The sequence below is a fragment of the Cyclopterus lumpus genome, chromosome 19 (assembly GCF_009769545.1).
Source record: "Cyclopterus lumpus isolate fCycLum1 chromosome 19, fCycLum1.pri, whole genome shotgun sequence".
NCBI classification, from domain to species: Eukaryota; Metazoa; Chordata; class Actinopteri; order Perciformes; family Cyclopteridae; genus Cyclopterus; species Cyclopterus lumpus.
The window spans coordinates 6,753,348-6,777,126 of NC_046984.1; the positions used below are offsets into that span (position 1 = coordinate 6,753,348).

The 23,779-nt window shown below is 42.1% G+C and overlaps 3 protein-coding genes across 4 annotated transcripts; 2 read left to right on the forward strand and 1 right to left on the reverse strand.

The window, feature by feature from the left end:
• Window positions 1-1,248: 1,248 nt before the first annotated feature.
• Window positions 1,249-5,438, reverse strand: LOC117749235 (glucose-induced degradation protein 4 homolog). The gene is made up of 7 exons (XM_034559506.1): window positions 5,276-5,438; window positions 4,939-5,199; window positions 4,429-4,488; window positions 3,869-3,976; window positions 3,676-3,777; window positions 3,450-3,580; window positions 1,249-2,724 (listed from the first exon to the last, which is right to left on the reverse strand). Exons 1-7 carry the CDS (start codon window positions 5,333-5,335, stop codon window positions 2,661-2,663), a joined length of 786 nt encoding a protein of 261 aa, XP_034415397.1. The 5' UTR covers window positions 5,336-5,438; the 3' UTR covers window positions 1,249-2,660.
• atpaf2 (ATP synthase mitochondrial F1 complex assembly factor 2) lies at window positions 5,435-8,871 on the forward strand. The gene is made up of 8 exons (XM_034559505.1): window positions 5,435-5,906; window positions 6,019-6,063; window positions 6,235-6,383; window positions 6,644-6,741; window positions 7,112-7,192; window positions 7,320-7,432; window positions 7,714-7,829; window positions 8,312-8,871. Exons 1-8 carry the CDS (start codon window positions 5,777-5,779, stop codon window positions 8,447-8,449), a joined length of 870 nt encoding a protein of 289 aa, XP_034415396.1. The 5' UTR covers window positions 5,435-5,776; the 3' UTR covers window positions 8,450-8,871.
• Window positions 8,872-9,320: 449 nt separating this feature from the next.
• Window positions 9,321-22,509, forward strand: tom1l2 (target of myb1 like 2 membrane trafficking protein). 2 transcript variants are annotated; one of them, XM_034559502.1, is made up of 15 exons: window positions 9,321-9,518; window positions 9,950-10,034; window positions 10,752-10,830; window positions 11,123-11,272; window positions 12,319-12,453; window positions 12,972-13,118; window positions 13,822-13,938; window positions 14,093-14,226; window positions 14,388-14,439; window positions 16,750-16,927; window positions 17,348-17,474; window positions 17,718-17,793; window positions 18,735-18,794; window positions 19,764-19,800; window positions 19,917-22,509. In XM_034559502.1, exons 1-15 carry the CDS (start codon window positions 9,467-9,469, stop codon window positions 20,063-20,065), a joined length of 1,578 nt encoding a protein of 525 aa, XP_034415393.1. In that variant the 5' UTR covers window positions 9,321-9,466; the 3' UTR covers window positions 20,066-22,509. The 2 variants fall into 2 exon arrangements, with proteins under 2 accessions (XP_034415393.1, XP_034415394.1); XM_034559503.1 differs by lacking the exon at window positions 18,735-18,794 and having other exon boundaries at window positions 9,323-9,518.
• Window positions 22,510-23,779: the final 1,270 nt, after the last annotated feature.

The window sequence follows — 23,779 nt, forward strand, 5'->3', positions numbered from 1 at the left end:
GCTAGCACGGCTAAACACCCACAGGGCACTCTGTGTTACGCGTTCAATACATTCATAAAATATGGCAACTATTGCAGGAAATGGGAATATTTCAATTGTACATAAGTAGTTGAGTAAATTTATACATTGACAATTCATTGATAGTCTGTTCGCTATTCAGCAGTTAGTGTGCAACAGTATTACAGAAATACTTTGCTAATCCCAAGATGTTCCTCTCTCTTTGTTGACAAATCTTTGTGACAGTAGTGGCAAGTAAGTGGCTTCCTCTGTGCCAAAAGTAACGGTGTGAAAGAAAACTGGGTTGTTAGTTGGCAGGACTCTGGTTATGGCAGATGCAAGGTTATATCTACAACTATTATATGGATTGCAATTCCATCATATGTAGTACAATTATAGCCACGGTGCCTGAAGAATGAGTCCTCACCAAACAACGTTGGCGATCCCTTGATTGTTCCTCTAGCAGCACAAAGATGTCCAACCCTTCACCAATGCTGTTCAAATATTTCCACATCTACTGGCTGGATTGGCACAAGATGACTGTGCTTGCTTTATCCTCCGGTGCCACCATGTGGTCGACTTTTGTAGTTTTGAGTAAAATGTCACAACTATTGGATGGATTGTCATGGAATCTGCAGTCTACATTCATGCCCCTTTCAGGATGAATTGTACACCTACTGAGTAAACCACTACATTTTCATCTAGCCCAATCATCAGGTCAAGATTTCAATCTGTCCAACACTATTTATCTTTTCAAATTACTAGAAAAATTAATTAATTATCTTTCTCATCAGCCTCAGACGTATGTTGTGTTTGGTGTCATTTAGCAATTTTACAAATGTATTAGCAATCACACATGCTAAGCTAGGATGGTGAATACGGTTAACTTTATACCTGCTTGATATGAGCAGCACGTTAGCATTGTGTCATATTGTTATTGTGTCGACTTCATGCTAAAACAACAACGATTGTATGAAAGCTTCAAAACACCAAAGGGTGATGTGGGTAAAAAATAGTGTTCCGATTCAAATGTTTAACCATGGCAGCATCAGGACTTGTTTTTGCATTCAAGTTTATTGAGTTTTTAACACTGCTGACAAATACTTTACATTGTTACTTAACTGTATACAATGCAGTTTGTTTTAGACTTTAGGAATGTTTAAATATGAATTACATTGAGGTGTGTTATGAAAATATCACCTAAAAACATGATGTAGTGTATTGGTCAAACAGGCAAGACACAGTGAAAAGTATTTTGATATGACTTTTTAAAATCCATTCTTTACAGTCACACCGTCAATCAAATCCAGGCTTATTCTCAACAACAAAAAACACACTTTTATAATACAACTCTGATAAGCTTTAGAAAGATGGCACCATCACGTGGGGAGGGAACATGATCAGGGGGTGTTTACATAGGCAATTTAACAAAAATATTTCCTTTCATGAAGATAGATTCTTTCCTTTATTCTTTTTTTACATATACTATGAGGATAGAATAAAATTCTGTCTCTGAAAACTGCAGTTTTTTTTGTTTAAAGAGTGCTATGTTGAAAGTGTTGCATAGTCGAGGGGACAGACATGTGGGGATAGAAGGGATCTTCATTTAAAATGACAAATGAGGGAGTAAAAAGCTCTTTGTTTAATGCAGAGTGCAAAGTAAAAATACTTTTTTCTTTAATACTTGTACGTGATTGTTTTGGCTCTGAACTTCCCTATGCAATCAAACCCTTAAAAACAAGTTTAAAAAGCTTGTCCTGCCACCTTGTGGACTAGAGCACGCGAGCGTAAATCTTGACTGCAAGCTTCAGTTACATATAGTCCATCTTTGTGCAAATGTAACGCAATAGAACAAGATTCACAGCAATCACATGTTGATAATAATCTCCCAAGGAGTTGTATGAACATGGGCGGGGGGGAAGCTTGTTTTGCTTGTCCCTCACATTGCAGCCTTTAAAAGTGCCACTCTGCGTCCATCATTTAGAGTAAGATAACAAAATATCCTCTTGGTAGGCAAACAAAGACCCAGCTTAGCTAAAACAAATACTGCCATTGTAGCTTATGGGCTGATTGAAGCTCCAATCAATCATGAACCCAAACTACTCTCGGGCTTTTCTTCCTCACAGACTTGAGTCACTTCTTTCCAGATCGTGTCTGTGAGAGCAGACTCCTCAGAGGAATCCTTGTCCAACGGTAGTCAAATGTGTTTCTGCTCGCTCGGCATCGGCCGAGTGAAAGCTGACGATGCTGCTGGTTGAAAAACACCAAGGAGAATTCCCAACTCAGTTCATAAAGTGTCTGTAGATGCTGCGCCAAGCATGTTTAAAACCAGACGTTAAAAGGAATAAAGAAAAGGGGTACACAGTATGAGGCACACCCCGTCTCTGCTGCTGGTTGTAACTTTACAAGCTCCAGCCAGGGAGCACATCTGCTCTTACTTCTTTTCTTCTCATCTCATCCATACATTCATCTGTGCGATATCCCATCCACTGGTCAATCTGATGTTATTCCACTTATTGGGAACATGTATGAGTTTGCACTTCTCCAGAGTCCAAAATTCTCGTCCCTATTCGTTCTCCTTTTCATTCTCGGTAGCATCTGCAGACCTCTGCTTCGCCTTAAGTCTGTGTCCATCAAGAAAAGATCCACGATGCCGGCCGGGGTCACCGGAACTCATAGATGGCTGCACTGTGCTCGGGAACGTGGGTGAGGTTTAGCGACTGGTACCTGCAGTATAACAACACAGCATATGTTAGAGGTACACTGCATAAGCTTGTTTCCAGCTTTGTGACAAGGCATACCTCAACAATTCCACATAGTTTGTGGTGGTTTATTATGTTTAAAAAAGGCACAGTCCTTCAGATTTTTAATCACATCAATTCCAATTTTGTATACTTTATATGGTCAGCATTCTTTCTTGCAATAGCTATTCAGCAATTGCCTTGTTTGAAATTCATTAAAAGTCTGAAGTGTTTACTCCTTCCTTTGTTCATGCAGCCCAGATGAGAACAATATCAGGCACTTACTTTAAAATGTGATGTATAAATAAGTTGACTTTACTTAAATCTTCCGATTTGCCTACCGCCCAGTTTGTCAAAAACTACCCCGAATTGAAAGGTTTTACTGGAATAAAAAGATGGATGTTGACATCTGAAAGCCAATAGTCTTATACCTGAGGAACAAAATGAATTGAGGGCAAACTGCAGTCTGGACTGATGCTCATATTCAGTTTTTTTCTTCATGTATGGTTGGCAGAGTTCACCCCTAAGCCTATAACAACTTTCACATTGCAGTTAATACTGTTTTCAGTCCTCACAATAGTGCTAAATGACAATGTTATAGCAGGAATGACATGGTCTGGGATTTGATCCGGCAACCTTTCAGCAACAAGTCTGCTCATTCGTAAAATGACTCTGCTTGACCTCACAGTGACGAGTGTTGTGTTGCGTTACCATTCAGAGCTCCTGTGATAGTAGTAGCCCTCGATCGTTGCTGTGGATTTCTGGAAGCATATGTAGTAGAATCCGGCAAAGGATGCTCCGCTGATGTCTTTTATTGTGTGGTCGGGGACCAGGAACTGCTCCTGCAGGGACGGACAGGGTGAGGAATAGCAGCAGCTGCAGTTCAGAGGTGACTTACTAAAACATATGGTCATGCTCAATTTAAGCAGTAACTTACCTTCCACCTCATGAAAATATAGTCAGATTTCTTCAGATCCTCATAGTCAAAATCATCCGAGTTGAATGTCTTTGCATACTGGTAGAAAGCATGGAACTTGCCCTTGACAGAAAAAGTAAAAAGGATAACGTCACGGTAAACCAGCCTGCTGTCGAGCACTTGTGTCGATTCATGAATGAAGCGTTCCCCTTACCCAGTGCTTACGATCCACATCCTCATCTGCGTCCCATTTACGTGTGAGAAACGGCCGCTTCCTGCTGATGATCTCCCCAGCGAAGAACGTGGTCAGAGTTGGGTATTCCTGTGACAATGAACGCAGCAGCAACACTGATGTTATTGTTTGCTCTGTCACTGCCAATGTGATAACGTGTCGTTTCGTCTTTTCTTATCTTTGTAAGTGAAAGTATGTCACGCCGATTCAATTCTAAAGTCTGTTAGTACAAGGTTTCCTCCCAAAACAAATTATAGGGTAGAAAGTGAATGCTGATAATCACTGTTTATTATGTTCATCATATTGTGGGATATATCTATCCATCCATCCATCCATATATAGATATAGATATATATAGAGATTTGAAAAGAATGACAGTTGAATCTGTAGTACCCTGACCTGACAGTATCTATAATATAAACAAGAAAAAAGAACTAGACTATACCCATCTTGTGAAAAGATTGCAAACACAATGAGTAGTGGCCTGACACAGGTCCTATTTTGTATGTTTGTGGGTTAATAAGGTGAAATATTCCTCTCACCTCAGTCAGTCCTTTTATCTTCAGGTAGCCACACAAGTAGGAATCCTCCATGGTAACATGCTTAGAAAGAGCACACAAGAAAACAACTGAGAATGTGGACATTTACTTCACATTAGTAGGTTCTTCCACATTCAAATGACAGTAAGTGGCAATCAGATCGTATAAAATTATTTTATGACATTACACTTAATATCCTCTCACACAACACAGGCATAAACGTGCAGGTTTAAAAAACTCTTCCAACAAATGCAGAGGCCACACTTATCAGACCTCTATCAATTAGTGTTTTTGATAATACCATTACATAAAATGTCCCTTCATGGTGGAAAGGTGTTGGTAGTAAAGAGTCGATGGCACTGCTACATCCACAGCTAGCTAGGCGAGTTACTCAACCAAAGGCCAGGGCTCATTGGTTTTCCAGCTGTCAATCATCCCACCGCCCGTTTGACAGATCATCAAATCCCCCTGACAGCTGGCCTAAATAGTACATTTTGCGTTTCACAGCCCTACCTGTAAAACGACCTCAACGTCGTACGAGTTCCCTTTGCTCTTCTGGTGGCCCCTGAACTTGGAGCCGCTGTACAGCAGTGAGGTGACAACACCGGGCTGCTGGGTGTTTATCGGTGGCGGTGGAATAAGCGAGGCCGAGGATGTGAAGGCCGCGGCTGGGGAGTCGCTGACGTATCCAGCGGGGACAGGCATGGCTCCCGCTTGGCTGGCTGGGCACCGACCGTGGTCAATTGCCGTCTGAGCGATGGTCTCTGTCGGTGTCTACAAAGACGAGAGAGAGGACTGAGACCTCCACCAACATTCAAAACCCCCCCGATTCCTCCACAGTTTAGTTTACCAAGCGCCAAGCTTCCAGAAAAGTATGTGGACTTCGAGCAGCAGAATCCGCCCTTCTCATTGGCCAAGAGAGTTCACCTTGCCTACATCTGTAACGCTCATTGGTGCGAATGGCGGAGGGCTTTCTGGCAATATCCGTCTGTAGTTTGTTCCTGTACTGTAATGGGGCGTACAGGCGCGTGTTAAAACTACACTTCCCTGCTATAGAAACTATTTGCGACGCTATCTTTCAAACACAGAAGGTCACACGCATGCTTTAGGTTACCCGGAGCTGCTGTTTGAAAGCTGAGGCAGAAATGTGCACCGGTGAATAGAGGCATAGCACATTTAGACAGGTAGACGGTGACGTCACAGCGTAAACAAGAACCGACGCAAGTACGAAAAACATCGACTCGGATACAAATGTGGTGTTTAAAGAATTAACGCACTGCTGTCAGAAACGAAACAGGTAGCCTAGCCTGTCAGCTAGCCTTTCTTAAAAACATCACTGTAACATCTTCACATGACTGCCGCTATGTTGAGGAGCCTTGTTAGACTTCAAAGACATTTTGGAAATGTCCTCTCTCCCGGTCAAATGTGCCCGAGAAGTCAGCAATTTCGCTTCGCACCGAATTACTCCTCGGCCACAGCAGGTAAGATACATAATCAATATGCATCAACTATGTCTTTCTGCTGCAGCAATACACTCTAACTTAACCTTGTTGTGCGCGCGTTGACTGATGTGACGTGGTCTGCTGTTTCCAGAAAGAAAACGATTTTATCAAGATGTCAGTCTATCCCAAGGTGAAGGTAAGTGTCAACAGAAATAGGTCGAGGGTGGCAGTTCTGGGATTGAATTGGGGAAAAATGGTGCTCTTCACTGGGACCTTTTTGTTTCATGCTTTTTTTAAATATGAAGTAACCCTATTCTCCATATCTATCATTCACCTGCTTGATTAATATTTCCCATGTTTCATTTAGGTGGTTTATATGAGATAAACCTAGACCAAAGAAAACTGAAGACACCGGGAGGGAAGCTGTTCACAGTGCCAAATGAAGCCCTGGCCATCGCTGTGGCAACCGAGTGGGATGCTCAAAGAGACACACTCAAGTTCTACACGATGCACCTGGTAAAGTTTATTATCCTTGGGCCAATTTAGGGTTGATTGATATTTCTTTTTTCCAATTTCATACACAATACCTTTGGAGCTCCTCTCTCCTCAGGATGCATTTTAGGAATTGAGACATCCCTTAAGAGGGCATGCTGAAATTGATTTCCGGGTCACGTGTAGGAGGACAGAGGAGAGAGAAGACGATAGAGTCCACTGGTAAAGGATATGTAACTAAAATGTAACTGACTGAAAGAAAAATGTTGGTACTCTTCCTCCAGAGTACACTATGCAACACAGCTCTGGACAATCCCACCCAACGTAACAAGGAACAAATGATCAGTGCTGCCCTGAAGTTCCTGGAGACTGACACTGTCTGGTAAACTACTTATTTACTTATAACCTTAACCTTATTCAGTTTTCTGTTCACTCATAAATAGCCAGAGCTAATTTCTAACAACATCAACACAGTGACAACACAGATATTAAATGTCTATTTGATCAATTAAGTGACACCCTTTCAGTTGAAAGGACATGTTTTTCTGTCAGACAAAATCAACACAATGACAGGAATAGGATGAAACGACACGCATCATATAATTTTATCCTGGACCTGATTGCTGCAGAAAAGATGCCATCCTGCATTTAGACAAGCATGTTGGTTATTTGCAGAGATATTTTGTACATTGGTAAAAGTGACTTTCCTTGCAGTTGTGGTTTTACGTGTTGATGGTGTTTGTTTCGTGTAGTTACAGAGTAGATGAGCCCCAGGGTTTGGTTGAGCTACAGAAGAATGAGTGGGATCCTGTGCTGCACTGGATGGAAAACAGGTAACGGCAGCATTAGCGTTGGACAGTCAAGGCACATTAAATTGATCTGGTGATATAGCCCTTGTAAATGTAGCTATCATAATAAACTCTTTCCTCATTGTCTTTATGTCCCACAACTTGATTGCAGATATAATGTCACTATTGGCTCCTCGTCCAGTATTTTGGGTCCTGAGATCCCAGAGGCCACCAAAGACACTTTCCAGCAGCACCTACATTCTTACAACTTCTGGTCCCTGACAGGTGAAACATCTCCCAACTGATCCGAGATAAGCACTTTAACAATTATGTGCACTTCTGAAATGAGCCATGATTTTAGATGATTTAACTGTAGTGTGAAATATGATCATACATACTTTAATGACAAGATTGTGTGTCTAGAAATGTTTTTGTGTGGTAATTGTAAATGGGTGTAATAGTTTTGTTATTAATCATTTTTGCATTTTTTTTTGCACAGTATTGTAATAAGCTTTAATTGTAGTAGGGGGAAATAGCTTCACAGTAATATGTTTTTTCCTGTGCAGGGCTTGAGTATGTGATCACCCAGTTGAAGTCTGTTGTGCTGTCCATGGGGATGATTGACAGACATCTGACTGTGGAACAGGCAGTGCTGCTTTCCAGACTGGAGGAGGAATACCAGGTAGGAGGAAAATGTTTTTTGCATCAACTTTATTATCGATGAGCATATTTCTTTCCTATATCAACCATAAACAAATGAGACCTTGGTCAAGATGCTTGGTAGTGTGGTGTTACTCATTATTAAGTTTTCAAGTAACCCCTGTACTTCTTTTGCAAAGAGAATCTTTTATTCTTCAGTCAAAGTTTCCATTGGCTTAAAGGAAGATGAGGAAATGAAACATGTTGGAAGTGTAATTGCAAGAAACTCAAACGATTAATTGAAACAACAGCACCTTCCTCTGTTTTCATCATATTCCCCATGGAACCTAAACTGGTAGCACACAATGTACAATGCTGTGTAGAAGCTGACGTTGCTATGATTTATTTTATGTTTTTATATTGCACCTCTGCATGTATTGCATTCAGTGTGACAATTAAGCTCCTGCTGCTCTCTCTGCAGACAATTACTTACTATTCTCTCACATGGTTTTTGCTCCTGTACAGATTGAGCACTGGGGAAACGTGGAGTGGGCCCATGACTATGACATGTATGAGCTGAGGGCGCGTACCGCAGCTGGAGCTCTTTTTGTTCACCTCACATCGGAGAGTTCGACTGTCAAACGCAAACTTATGCAGAACTGAGAGGGATAAGATTAAACATAAAACTCTCAGTGAGCACACATCCAAGCAACTCAGTGCATCCACACTTCTATATCCATTCAGACAAACACCACATCCAGTTTGTTCTGTTTAGCAGCGACAGCTGCTTGGTTTGTGATCTGTTTATAGTCATTTCAATCCAGGGAAAAACATTGGCTGTCTTTTTGCAGTGTTAATATGTGGCAGCTGCCAAGTGTGCCACCTCTCACAGAGTTTCCAGTCATCCGTAACATTTTGGACACTGTGCATGGTTTCAAGAGAATAGTGACTAATGTTGTTGTCCGCTTTTGCTCTGTGCCATGTTTGAATACTGAAAAGCACATATGCTGTCCTGACATCCATACTAATTGTGCTGTGTGAGGTGTTTGGTAATAAAGAGGTTGCAGTAAGTGCAATAGACGAAACATACTGCATTCAAATAGTTTTCTGTAATTAAGATTGTCATCATCCAGGTTGTATGTAATTTAACATTTTAAGATTGTGCTGCACACAGAAGACCTATTCACCTGTATCATCTCCACTTAACAGTTCTGTTTCTGCAACAAGTTGAATTTTAGTGGAAAAGTAAACTACATCCGCACCCAGTTGTCATTTTCATGTTTAAAGGTTTTAAATTAAATACATGTCTCTGCCCTTTTCACCTTCTGTAAGCAAAATGTCAGTAAAGATTAGAGTGAATTAAAACCCAAACAAGGCCAAAATATTCTTACGGATGTCTGTCAAAATTAATAACAATATGTCTCTGTTGTGTGTCTGTAAAAGCAACCAGGATGAGTGCTACAGTCATAAAATCGCCGTTCAAGTTTTATTGATGCAACCTTTGGATCCTTTTTATTTACAATTGCCCAACTCTCACGACGGATGTTGTAGCTGTCCAATCACACCAAAGGTTAGGATTTCTCGACCAATTACGTTGCGGTGTGGGCGGAACGTCTAAGACGTTTCCCTCATGTTCGATCGTCATCAACCCATGGACTGACTTGTTTGTTGTCGAGCAAGATGGAGTTCCTTTTGGGAAATCCTTACAGTACCCCAGTGGGGCATTGCATTGGTATGTAACCAGATGTTTAGGACGCGACACCGCTTGAAGAATAGGCGCGTGTGTGCCGGAAATGCATCAAATGTTGTGCGGTAGTCATTTACGTGCTCGTTATACGTTTATCGTGCTAACGTCCCCGAATGAGTGCTCTACAGCGGGTCTGGTAGCCGCCTAGCTAAGTGGTAGTTTCGGTAACATCTCTTGTCACTTTGTTCAACGAACCAAAGGTCTGTTTTCTGTCAGTTTCCATGTTTAGGTTAGTGCTAAAAAAACAAACCTGTACATGTTCTGCAGTCTTAAAGGGCGACTGCTACGCTGACTGATAGGAGCGGACGTTAACGGTTAGCTAGCCGACAGACAGCGTCTTATGGTCGGTCTGCTGTCTTTTACTCCGACGTCTTTATTCGGTTCTTCTCTCAAACTCAATACTTGTGTCTTTCCAGAGAGAGCCACCGATGGCTCTCTGCAAAATGAAGACTGGACTCTTAACATGGAAATATGTGACATCATCAATGAAACGGAGGATGGGTGAGTCCACGAGTGTCCATGTCTGTTATTGATTAACCCTCTCATGTGCACTGGCTCAATTGGGTCTTCTGTGCTCCTGTGCTGTTCACATTGTGCATTGCAGGAGCAGGATATATTGTCGGAGTCCATCTTTTCTTTATCCATGTCATACTGAGAGAAGATGCCTGACTGGCTGTGTAAGGTGGATCGAGGCAAGGCCTCATTGCTTGGCTCATTCCTCCATTAACCTTGCACTGTATGTTTAAGCTGGTGTGTGACGTCCAGGTCTTGTTTGATTAGCGGGTCGTAAACTGTCTTTGGTGGGTCTAAACCAATGCAGTGTGCTGTATATCAGCGGTGTATAAAAATAGCTCTGACTCACCATTTTTCTTCTCTGGGGAACACACACACGCACACGGACACGGACATGGACACACACGGCTGATTTGATCTTTTATTAGCGGACAAAGAATTGCTGAGTTAATAATTACTCCCTCAGAATAAAACAGCCACTTTTGTTAATGTGTGAAAAGTTAAAGAATCATTGACATGTACCTTTACCTGGTGTTCCGCTTTTTGCAGTTTGTGGCCATCATTCAGAATGACCCTTAAAGACCGCCGTCACTAAGTCAACTTAATACATGTGTTTGTTCTGCTTGGAATTACTTTATCAAACCATTTAAAAGCTGTGGGCATGCATAACTGTGCTATCCTTGTGTGTTTAATGTGTGTGTGCAGGCCAAAGGATGCGATTAGAGCGGTGAAGAAGAGGCTGAATGGCAACAGAAACTATAAGGAAGTGATGTTGACTTTAACGGTGAGTTAAAAGTGGGCAGCTACGTTTCAGCTATTTACGTGCTGTCAAGTATGTAAAGGGAGTTATGCATGTAGTCTAGTTCTCCTATTGTCACAATCAGACGTCTAAGTCACATGTGAAATTAAGTTTTTCTTTTAGTTTCTGTCACTTAATGTATCATTAGCTACAATCTGCATTCACAGATCGTTTAAAAACCTGTCCATCTATTTCCGGGTTGCCAAACTTAAGCTGCCAACAACAGGATTTGATTAACAGAAAATAGTGACAGCGATTTCTTCTCTGCATTCATCAGGTCCTGGAGACGGGTGTGAAGAACTGCGGCCATCGTTTTCATGCTTTGGTCACTAGCAGGGACTTTGTTGACGGCGTGCTCGTTAAAATCATCTCCCCTAAAAACAACCCGCCTACAATCGTTCAAGACAAAATACTTGCCCTGATTCAGGTACGGTAATAGTGAAACGTTAGCAGAGTCTATGTCATAAGCCTTATGGGTTATTTGCATTAAAGTTATTGAGTCTTTAAATTTGATTTTAGGGCTATACATCAATGTGACAGAAAGCTGGTGTTTTGGATTTGAGTCAGTTAGTGAGAGGTGAAGTGTGGTTAGCAGCGTATGTGTTGGGCCTCGTATGTGTGGGTGTGTCACATTCCATAAGGTGTACTGTCATCCCCAGGCAGAGCCCCAGGTAAAGTACAGTGTCTCCGGGGCTTCAGCCAGGAGCAGCTCTAGTTACCTGTCACAGCTCGGGTAACACTGCTAAACTCACGTGGGCTGCTCTTATTTCTGCCAATGAAACCATGTGACATCATGAATCCTGGATGGGGGGGCACATTGTTTATTGTTTGTCTAGTCATTAGGAGGGCCTGCTGGGAAAACACCGTGGGGAAATGTATCTAACAGCACTCCCTTTACACAACAGCAGGAGTATTGTTGACGTTTTGTTTAGCAAGATGTGTAATACCCGGCTGGGCAGCAGACTGCGGTTGTGTTGAGCAGCTCCATAACCACCTGTCTCTCAGTAGTTACTGTGTGTACCTTTTGTGAAAGTGAGCATTGGATGCACAGTTAATAGTCTTAACAACACTAAAGTAATTCTAGGTTGATACATTTCACGAGCGAAACTCTTACCAGCCTCAGTCAGAGTATTGGATTCGTAATCCAGTGGCTGAGTATCACACTTTCAGATATAGAACACCCTCAAAGTCCTTTTGTATGTGTTTGAAAACAAAAGTGTGTCATGTTGGAGCAGTTGTAATGGATGATGACTCAGTTTAGCAATAGCCTTCCTACTGGTGATTAGCCTACTGGTGGGAGCCAAGAGCTTTGTGGTGTTCTGGCTGAATGTATTCAAGGCAGACTAAAAGAAATGATCAGAGAGCAGGCCTCTTTACCGTTCTCACATCCCTTGCTTTGTTTGCTGTGTCTATTCAGTCTCCCTCTCGTTCTGTTAAGCTCTTTTCTTTCTTTTCCTACCCTGCCTTCTCCAGGCGTGGGCCGATGCGTTCAGGAGCAGTCCGGACCTTACGGGTGTGGTCCAAATCTATGAGGAGCTCAAGAGGAAAGGCATCGAGTTCCCCATGTCAGAACTGGAGACCCTGTCACCTATACACACACCTCAGCGGGTAGGCGGCGTCATACTAATTAGGGCTGAATTTGGCGGGTGCCCCGTTTCTATTTATTCCCACCACTTGCACCACAATGGACGAACAACGGCTCAATTGTGAGACTGGAATGAGGAGTTATCTTTATGATGCCCCCTCATCTATATCTGTGGTACCCACTTGCTGGTTTCTGCCATTATTACGCTTGTTGTTGAATTATTCCTCCTTCAGCTCGTCCGAACGTTTCTTTTCATTTTCATTTGTTGAAAGTGACGTCTTAGTGCATGCAAGGCAGACGGGTGCGGTAGTCCTGCTTTTTATTTATTTTTCTAAGAATCGAACATACATTTTTAGATTTAGAAAACCTGGAGTTTAAAAAAAAAAAACTATTTTATTATTGATATGTTTGCGAATTTCTAATATTTGTTGACGGCCCTAACTCTGAACTGCTTAAATGTGTAAAAAGTTTCTGTGCGAGGACCAAGTGTAATGCGACTATCTTCCCAGGTAATTTGTCTGTCTTTCTCTTTTGCTTCCAGTTGGCTGCTGCTCCAGAGGGCGACTCCACCCTACATAAGTTCAGCACCCCTCCTCAGCCCCCACCACTGGCTGTCCCACCTGCCTACACCACCCCTCAGGTGCCCAGCGTTCCTGCCTCTGGATCCATCAATCCTACATCTGAGCAGGTACAGTGCTACTCCCATAAACGCACTGAACCTGAGCAGTCAGTTTACATTTGTACTCGCCCTGTGGCAACCTACAGAGGACAGACGTTTTTTTCTAACTTTGGTGCCATGAAGATTCAAAATAGACATGTCTGCATCTGTCCTAAAAAGACCAAACCAAATGATATAACGCTGCAGCGATTGAATGTGCTGCAGCAAACATGCTAGGTGTGGCCACGCCCGAAGCCAATGGTTCCCAATCCCAACCTTTTCTGTCAGTGTTGAGGTGGCCTTGGTTAAGCTTGTATTCATACTACTCCCATTTGGAGTGGCGGAAACTGGATGTTTCAACAGTTGTTTAATCATTACTTGCAGCTAACTTATCAATTGTTTATTCATTACTTTAAAACTGTTTATATGTAACTATTTTGCTATTTATTTCAAATTCCTTTGCCGTGTAGTTTTAATGCACTTTCAATTACAACACATGGTGTTCGGTGTATCAGTTTGTTCCAATGGACTCCGGTTGATTGGCAGCTTATGTTAATTTATTAAAGCTCTGCATCATATCATTTATCTTTTTATTGTCCTCCTTAGCACATTATTAATCAAAACCCCCTGGTCGGCATTCACTTTCTGAAGCAATGCTGTTGTCTTCAAATGTCAAATGTCATTCTTAATAATATACTAACTGATGAGATGAATTCAACTCTGTGACACACAGATTTGCCGGCTGCGCAGTGAGCTTGACGTTGTTCGTGGAAACTCTAAAGTGATGTCGGAGATGTTGACTGAGATGGTCCCAGGACAGGAGGATGCTTCAGACTATGAGTTGCTACAGGCAAGGACTGTGTGTGTGTGTGTGTGCGCGTGTGTGCGTGCGTAAAATACAACTAGTATTTTTAGTTGAAGATACATCTACAAAGCATTAAGAACAGTAACCAGAGACCACTATGAATTCTGTGTGTCTGTATACATCCTGTGCGTGTGTTTAGGAGCTGAACAGGACTTGTAGAGCCATGCAGCAGAGGATAATGGAGCTCATCTCCTGTGTTTCCAATGAGACCGTGACTGAGGAGCTGCTGCATGTCAACGATGACCTCAATAACATTTTCCTACGCTACGAAAGGTTAGAACACATAGGGGGGGGGGAAGCCTGTTTATACTTTTGGAGGATAAAAAAAGTATGCATATCAAAACATCTTTTCACCAACATCATTGTATGTTTGCACAGATCTGGTGGGGTAAACTCAGAGTTTTGATGTTGTTTTTCTTTCATGTTGGCCTTAGGTATGAGAGGTTTAGGTCTGGGAGATCATCGGCTCAGAGTGTCAACAATGGGGTGAGTCGGCAGTCAGTAACTAATGTTCGGATCACTCGTAAATATCCTGGATTACTCGTCTTCCGAGCTAGTTCTTCCACGTCGTGATGTTTATCTGTTGCTCGTGTTTTCTCACCCTCTGGCGTCGGCACCTTTCTGTGTCAGTACTGTGGACTTGCATGTCAAGTGCCGTTTATCTGTCAGTTACCTATCAGTGATTCACCAGATGTACATGCCTAATTAAATGGAAATCCATAATAAAGACGTGCATGCATTTACTTTCATTACAAAATGCAAAGCAAATATGATTTTATTCAGATTTTTGTTCTTCATTTTTGAATATTCTGTCTACAACCAGTGCAGGCCTGTTGCATTTAAGTCCAGTCCAGCAGGGGGAAACATTGACCGTGACAACACAGTAGTCCGTGCAAAGCACACTCATTGCCTTTTGGTACTGGAATTGGGATTGTACTGGGATTGGTACCTTTTTGGTGGTATTTTCCTATCCAGAAAGCACAACAGGGTCAACAATATCAATGCTGAGAAAATACGAAATACTCATATGAGGCTTTATTAACTCCTGGCGTATTTAATAGCTTAACGTGACTACTGCCAGCTCTCTTTCTGCAAGTTACGATTCACGGAGTGTTTCTGACTCTTCAGCCAATTACATGACAGCATCTTGTCTCGCAGGCTCGAGGACGCTTTAGAAAACGTGGAAATGTATTTTTCACTCTTCTGGGCGACGAACATTATATATATATATATATATATATATATATATATATATATATATATATATATATATATAATAATACAAATGTATTTGCAAATATATTGTGCACAATTATTTTTTTCAAATTAACCAAATATTGGTGGGGACAATTGTGTCTTTCCAAAAACTTTGGTCGTGACTAGTCACTATGGACCATATGCAAACCTACGCCCTTGGATGAGTGTATTTAGAGATCCACTAGTGTTGTCCATGCCAGAATGAAATACAGTCAAGAGTCCAGTCAGTTTGGAGCAGTGGTTTATGCCAAAAAAGTGCTTTAGGATTAATCAACCAAGAGACCTGACTGCATTGTTAAAAGGCAGGTTCAGCATCCCATAGTCATTGTTTTATATGACTTTTATTTGCCTGTTCTTTACAATTCTTTTCTGATCTTCTTACATTTGTCATGCTTTAACACATCGGTACGGAAATATATTCCTGCCTCGCAATGTTCCCTCAACTTCATGTACTGTACATCATATGCCTGCGACTGCTTCCAGTAGAAGTTTCCTTTTTTGGTTTCCATTTCATCTATGCATGTACCGATTCATATTTTCTTAGTTATACAACAAAATCAACATGAACCGACTCTGATGAAAAGCATGGTCCGAGGATACTTTGTTGGAACATAATTACCCCGTCATTGGGTTACCAGTTAATCAGGCATGCTATATCTTCTGCAGAGATCATGCCATTACAGTGTGTCCCTGCACAGGCATGTTACTGGTATTCACTGTCTCTTCCTTTCTGTTCTTTTCTGTTCTTCTGTTTCTGTGGCTAGCTGAGACAGGCAAGTATGAAAATATTGTCAAACCCCCTAAATGACCAGCCTCTCCCCACAGCGCCTCTTGAAACATTGCTAAATAATATGGGCCCTGCCTCCACCGCTACCTGTCACCCCCATATGGCATGTTTTGACTATGTAGCCCAGAAACCTGGAGGCAGACTGACAGTGATACGAGTGTTAAGATGGCACTACGGGAACGTGTTCCTAGCATCCTTGTCATGTTGTGTTTGCATTCTCTCAAACAGTCAGGGTTTGGGATTTGCAAAAAGGTCTTAGTATATTAACTCCTCCAGAGCCAAAATATTCAATATTCCCTCTCGCCCTGTTTTATTCCTACCTTCTTAAGGGGATTGTTTTTTCCTTATGGATAACTGCACTTTTATTTCTATTGATAACACTAAGTAATAAAAAGGTAAATGTGTCTCTAACGAGGAGCAGTATTCCTGGACCCCCTTAAGAAACAGTTTTTTCAAAAGGTTATTTAATTTCCTGCTATCCTCAGTTACTGACATTTTCATGCTCTCCTGAAGCTAACCCACATGTTTTCCAAGACTACTTGAACCATGCCCTCATCTTTCTTTTTTTATTTTTATTTGAACCACAATGTTTCTAGACACAGCCAAGGAACTATCTATGCTATATAACCCCACCTTTTCCTTTAGACTTCCACAAAAGGATTTGCTTTGTTGCTCATGAGCCAGAAATCCTAAATCCTTAATTTACCCGAAAGCAAGAGCTTCAGTGTTTCTCATCGCGTCTTCTCCACCAGGTCTTGAGTGAGGCTACAGAGGACAACCTCATCGACCTCGGCCCGGGCTCCCCGGCGGTGGTCAGCAACATGCAGAGCGCTGCCTTGCCTGCCCCAACCAGCTTGCCTCCCACCGTCACAGCCCACGCGGGAAGGCCCTCCTCCCCGGCCACCTTGGCCTCCCGCCTGGCCGGCCTTGGTGCGCCTCCGCCATTAACCATGCTCACTCTGAGATAACACAAATGGTGTTCTTCTTCTTCTGATGCAGCCGATTGCAACACTCTCTACTTTAAATTTAATTGCGTATCGTATGTCGTACGTAGCTGCTAAGAGCCGGTTGTTTTTTCTGACCATATGAACGTTTTAATGCTAAGCTAACTTGTGGCTCTCGTGCCATAGTTAATGCACAGATATCAGAGTGCTATTGATCTTCCTGTCTAAATCTTGGCAAGAAAGTGAATAAAAGTAATTTCCCACTTTGGACACGTAATTTAGACCCCAGCTGTGTTTTGTTTGTTTTTGTGAATAGAAACTATCAGATAGTGGAATAGTGACTATTCCATTTACTTTCAGCAGTAGAATTGTGTTTTCGACAATCGAGTGTGTTCTTTCCCTCCAGACGTGGGCGCTGACAGCGTGAGCAGTACCTTGAGCTCTCTGTCGAGCTTTCAGCCTCCCGTTGGCCAGGATGACTTTGACGTGTTTGCTCAGACCAGGACCGGAGCTCTGCCTGAAACACACAAGACGTAAGGACGCATTGAATGGATCGTGAATTCTACCGCGCATTCGTTTTCGTGCACCGTTTGTGGTGTTGTACACGGCTTTTCAGATCCCACGATACTTAATTAAGATTAATTGATTATCAACATTGCTGTAGATTAATTTACTGTCCATCAATTTATCGACTAATTCTTTCGGCTCTATTCATATTTACGAAAAATCGAGGACCAACAGGATTCTAAAAGCCCATTTTCTACCTCCTGTCTCAGCGCGACAGCAGAAGACGGAAACGCCTCCGACGGCCTTCCTCCCACTCTGGATGTCCAACAGCCGACTGCAGGAGCGGTGAGTCTCGGTGACACAGGCTTCCATGTCCAGTGTGGAGCTTTTAATGCTCATTTTGTGTTTTCATAACCACTCCACAAAACATTTGAGTGCGTGTTTGTGTGTGCGCCAGACATTTCCCCTCATGCTTTAACCGGTGCTGCTGGTCGCTATAATCGCTCAGTTAGTTAACAAAATAAGAAAACGAGTTCAAAACCTTCTCTTGGGACAGTATGTTTTTGTCTATTTGTGATTCTAACCAAGCCTGTAGTTCTCACAGTGATATCTTTGCTCAGCTGTTTTGTTTGTTTTTTTGCTCGGTGTGGCTCTCAACATGTTTCCGGTGCATTTGATTTTTCAGGAATCCTCGCTGCTACCGGTTCTCTGCTGTTGTTTTTCATGCATTACTAACACAAGACAAAGATTTAGTCTTGTCGGTTGGTGTGTGTGTGTGTGTGTGTGCCTCTTAACCTTACTTTCACACTTGGCACTACTACAAGCAGGAGAGGGAATGAATGGCTGTCAAGCGTTGCTAATCTGGTTTGTTTGATGTGCTCTGAGGGTTATTAACTGTGTAAAATGGTCAAATTAAAAGATACACTTGGTGGTTGTTGGCCGATGCCACCCGCTGCACTCTAAGATGTGCTGTTGCCCGCTACATTAATCTCTGGCGTCTTTACACTGCAGTCCCATCTTAATCAGCTTTTGTGATGTGGTTTCTCCTGCATGTCAGTGTGACTCAGTCATGATCGTCACTCTGTGTGATGTGCCCCACGCCACAAACATCCGTCGGTCTTTTTTTTTTTTTCACAAAATACATTCCTAAGTTGCATTTGAGTTGACGCTGAAGTTCATTTAAGTCATATTTTCTGTTGTTTTTGGGTTGGGATTTTTTATTTTTTTGTCTTTTGTGGCATTGCTGCCATCCGGCCACCTGTTGCGATCTTGCCGCTGCCCCGCAGGGCGTCGGAGGCCAGTCCTCTGTCATGGATGACATAGAGGAGTGGCTGTGTACCGATGTGGTGAGCCCGTCATGATTTTTTTATTTCTGCCTGCAGTTCTCTCTCCCCTTCTCGTTCCTTTTTCACTCTGTTTTATTCTCCGATCTCAAATCCTATCTTCAAAGCCAGAAAGTAACCCATTTCTTTAACATTACATTTCCTCACCTTTTGGCCAATCACACACATCCTAGTTCACTTTGGGTTACTAATGCTGTGTTGTGTGGACATACCTGACTAAATTGTGTCAAATGAGCATGACGTTTTAAATGCAGACATGTGTTGCTCTGTACTGTCAGAGATCATGCTTTCCTACCACTAAGGGATGTACTATAAAGTATCTATAAGCAGGTTTTAGTCTGACGCAACATTCTGACTGTCCATCTGGTTTCAACTCAACAATTAGGGATAAAGCTTCTTCTCCTGCATGATATGTTTAGTTGTAGCTGTAGATGAAATAGTGTCTGTTACCATAACCATATCTTAACCAAAATGTGTCGCAGAAGTCGATCCAACCTTTTCAATGTTAAGAAAGGGATGCGCAATTTTGTGTTTGTGGCCAAGAATGACCAGCAAAGCATTACAAGAGTCCATGCTCATTTTACACACTAATGAGATGGTGTTTTATGAGTGGTAATATCTAGCTGTTTTGGTTGGGAAACAACTGGTGGATTTGTTTTGGTCTTCATACTATTTTCTATCAATGGGCATCGATAGAAAATGTATTATTATTATTATTATTATTATTATTATTATTACGTCAAACATTCTTTGCAGTTTTGGGTGAGTGGTAATGTCGGGTAAGTGGCTTCCTGTTATATGATAAAACTGGGTGTAAATAAAAAAAGAGAATGTATATACGGTGTGTGGTGATTTTGGACAAGTGCACGGGATCTAAACTGAACTTGGTTTGCTGTGGTTTGCAATGGATTGGGTTTAGCACAGTCAACTCCCAGGTGTGACATTGTTCTCTTTTTTTTTCTTTCTCACCAGAAAGGGGATGAAGTTGAAGAAGGTGTGACAAGTGAAGGTAGCTCATATATTCATTTTTTTTCTCTAATTTTCCATCCTGCTATGTTTCCAGCTGCATTCGATCCACATCGTCTCTCAAATACCTCCTTTATTTTTATTTTTTCTTCAACACAGAGTTCGACAAGTTCCTTGAGGAGAGAGCCAAAGCTGCAGAGATGGTGCCTAACTTACCGTCGCCCCCCAGTGGCGAGCCGGGTGCAGCGCAGGGAACCCCCAACCGCAAGAAGCCAGACAGGCCGGAGGACGCTTTGTTCGCCATGTAGACCTTTGGCCTTCTGATTCCCCCCCAGCCTAAGACCCGACCAGCCGAGCAGCATCACCTGAGGACAGACTGACCTGACACTAAAATACATCCACCGCCGTTAGGACTTAACACTTTTTCATTCACACTACAGATTTGTAAAAGCTCTCCTTTATGAAAAGGGAATTATTCATGCTCTCCGTTCAGTTCTCAATAGAGAAGGAAAAACCAAACGAATGGCCTATTTTGATCGTGCCACCAGACGATGGATCTCACTGCACATGATGACTGGTGTCAGAGACTAAGAGGCAGCCGGCTTTTTCCTCCTTCTTTAAGTGTGAAGAATCTCCCTCCTCCCGTTGTGGACCGCAGAGCTTCATGTTGCAGCTAATCCTCAAGAAGAGAGTTTTATAAAAGAGTTCTGCTCATTAGTAGGAAATCAATTTCTTACCCAAAGCCCTCAGCATGCATTAACATCACCATTATTGATCATTTAAGTTTTTAATATTAGCGAAACCCCCCGACAGAAATGCTATGGTTGTTATCGCGTAAATGCCCGTCACAGGCAGCAGTACTGCATTGCAAGGCAGTGCGAGTTGAATTGTAAATCTGTAAATGACAAATGTCAAGTTTATTAGTTGTGTGTGTGTGTGTGTGTATATTTAAGAGAAAGAGATGTTGATTTAATGTAGTTTTTTTGTTTTGTTTTTTGGAAAAGGCTTTATCTTCCAGCTGCTTTGACAATAGGGATGTACCTCACTGAGGTCAGCTGTTTCACAAGTAAAAGGGAATCGTATACATCTGATAATCTACAAAAACTCATTTAAAATGAAGAAGAACGGAAGATAGTTTTTTTGGTATTGGCATAATTGCGCACAACGCCGACAAACGCGTCCTCATAACCTCCTCTAAATCACATGTTGTGTATGTCTCTTTGACAAACTTAACCACAGGTGAGATCACGTTGCGGAGATTTTATTCACCTAAAGCTGCTGACTTTAATTTTTCCATCTCCTGAAAGATGCCGTGTAATTATCCGTTTGTGTAGAGGCCTCGTGTCATGAATTTCCATGGGGTGCGTTCACAGGGAGTGGTCTTGTTATTTTTGAACAGACTCCCAGTCAGAGTGGGTCCTACTGGTAGCTGAAGAGACGCACATGCTGTCGCTGGTGAGTTTTTACTCATTCGCTGTAGGTTTTAACTCCATTGTGTTCTGTATGATTTCGGACCAAAATTGTGCTTTCTTCTGGATGTGGAAGGAAATTTCTTTGATAATTGGGTTGTCGGTACATAATCACATCCCGTCTTTGACTCTGAATTCACAGCTTAATATCCAGGGATGTAATGAGAATGAAATATCACACTACATAAGCTGTTTGCGCATTATATCTGTATGTTTTTTTTCTTCCCCGCCTTCATTTCTTTATGCTGACATCTTAAAAGGCCTGACCTTTTCCAAATGACATTTGTTTTCAGCAATGAGCTGGCTGCAGACGAGAGTGCTACAAATGAGACATTCATGCAACATGTTACACAATCACGACAAGCTTAAAACAAGCGTGCACTTTGACAGCCGCATTACCTTTCAACCTGTACTGTAAACCAGCTTAACACTTAACCAGATGTAATTTAATGAGAACCGTTTGGAAATATTTGAGCTGAAGTGTAGAAATAATTTATTCAGAACTATTTTTTTCTTCTTCAGATCAGTATTTTAAATAATTTTATTGTGCAAAAAGAAAAATGAGAAATGTTAAGGGACAGAAGGAGGAATTGTCATAATGGTGTGTGTTTTAGTGTTTTTTTTTGTTAATGGAGTTCAGATTTTACTTTTTTTATACATTGCTGCTGCCTAATGTATGTTTCAATGTTATATGGATATTCTTCTTGGTTGAATTTGTTCATACAGTAAAAATATGGACATATAATTAAGCCCATCACTGATTCATAGCTGCAAGAGAACCACACCAGTTCTCCCATTTAACTCATGAAGGATACATATTTGAATAGTTTCACTCTGAAGTATTATCATATGGCAAAACAGAAAGGAAAACGTGTTTGTGTGTGTGTTTGCGTGTGTGTGTTTTCTGTAACACAATTTATTTTTTATCTCAGTCGATTGAAAAAGGGGGGAAAAAAAGAAGCCTACAAATGTGTGTTTTAAAGAATACATGTTGTTACCATCCTGTTATATACCGCCCAGGATCGACCTGGCTTATATCAGCGTGACCCTGTGATGTGTAACTGAATCTCAGCGAGCCCCAGACTGTGCCAGTCATCTCTGTCCTGCAGAGGAACAATGTGTGTCTTTGTATATGTCACTGGTTGATATGAATAGAGATGCTGATAAGGGAGGCTGTGCTGTGTGACTGCTTCTTTCCTGAGTTGCCTCATCTCCCATTTCTCTTTTGTGTTGTTTTGACTTGTGCATGAACTCTTAATAAAACATTAGCAGTGTGTCCAGCACCTGTTTAGCTGTTTTGTCTTTTTTTTAAATTTGCTGCCACCACTCCAGTCCTCTACCTCGACGTGCCATCCCTCCTGGCTCCTGCTTCAGATGCTAATGGCTGCGGCTGACCTGCAGTAAACCCTCCCTGGAGGCCCCTGGGCCCCACACCAGGGGCTTCCCCATTGGTCGCCAGGCATCGCCTCATCCCACAACATGGCCCCACACAGCCAGCCTCGGCCACTGGAGCGTGTTCCCGGTCCAAAGGAGAAAGAGGGCTGTGTCTGTGGGACCGGAGCCTGGAATACACCGACGTGCTGACGTGAGGCTCATCTCGTGGATTGCTCTTCAACAGAGGTAAATGGATATTTTTATGTTTTCAAGCTAATCACTCAAAATAAATTCTTACATTTTGAATGTTTCTTTCTTTTTTTTTTTCAAAATGTGTTCGTGTTTTATTAGGATGCATTTTTTAGCTCTGAATATAAATCCCGGTGGTAATTTGGAGACTGAATCCTGTTTTTACCGGTTTTAGCTTGAAGCACCGCGCGCTGCTTGTCGGTGTAAAATAGTGTCGTGTGTAAAAACGTGCTACCGCGGCTGTTGTAAAATAAAGTGTGTTATTTAGTGAGACAATACGGACACAAATCCAACCGCAACGCTGCTTTGACACGTCGCGCACGTCTCGGTAAGCGGCACATTCACTTGTGACATTGCATCTGTTGCAGAAGCCCGAGTGTGTGGAGCTGTTGGACCGAAGAGTAGAAATACAGAGCTTCAGCTTGCCGTCTCCACAGGCGGCTGGACAGCACCCCCTGGTGGTTGGACCACAGCTTGACCACACACACACACACACACACACACACACACACACACACACACACACACACACACACACACACACACACACACACACACACACGAGGATCCTTCCACTTGACTCATCAATAAAACTGACAATATACCGCTTTGTCTTCCATGAAGCAGCAAAACACGACTTGCAGAATAGAGCAGGGATCACGGCATCGACCATCAACCGAGTGCTCCCCGTGAGTGTGGAAATGAATGCTGGCCAGAGCTGTGGTGCATTGTAGTTGCATTGCATTTTATGCTGACACAGTGCAATGGATCTGCTTTGCAACACAGAACTTGATCACATGACAACTCGACCATGAGCACCAAGAAGAAGAAGCAGCATCATCATCATTATTATTGTACAACTGATATTTGTCACTTAAGAAGTAATCAACATGTGTAAATGCTATTTTTATTTATAGGGTATGAAGATTG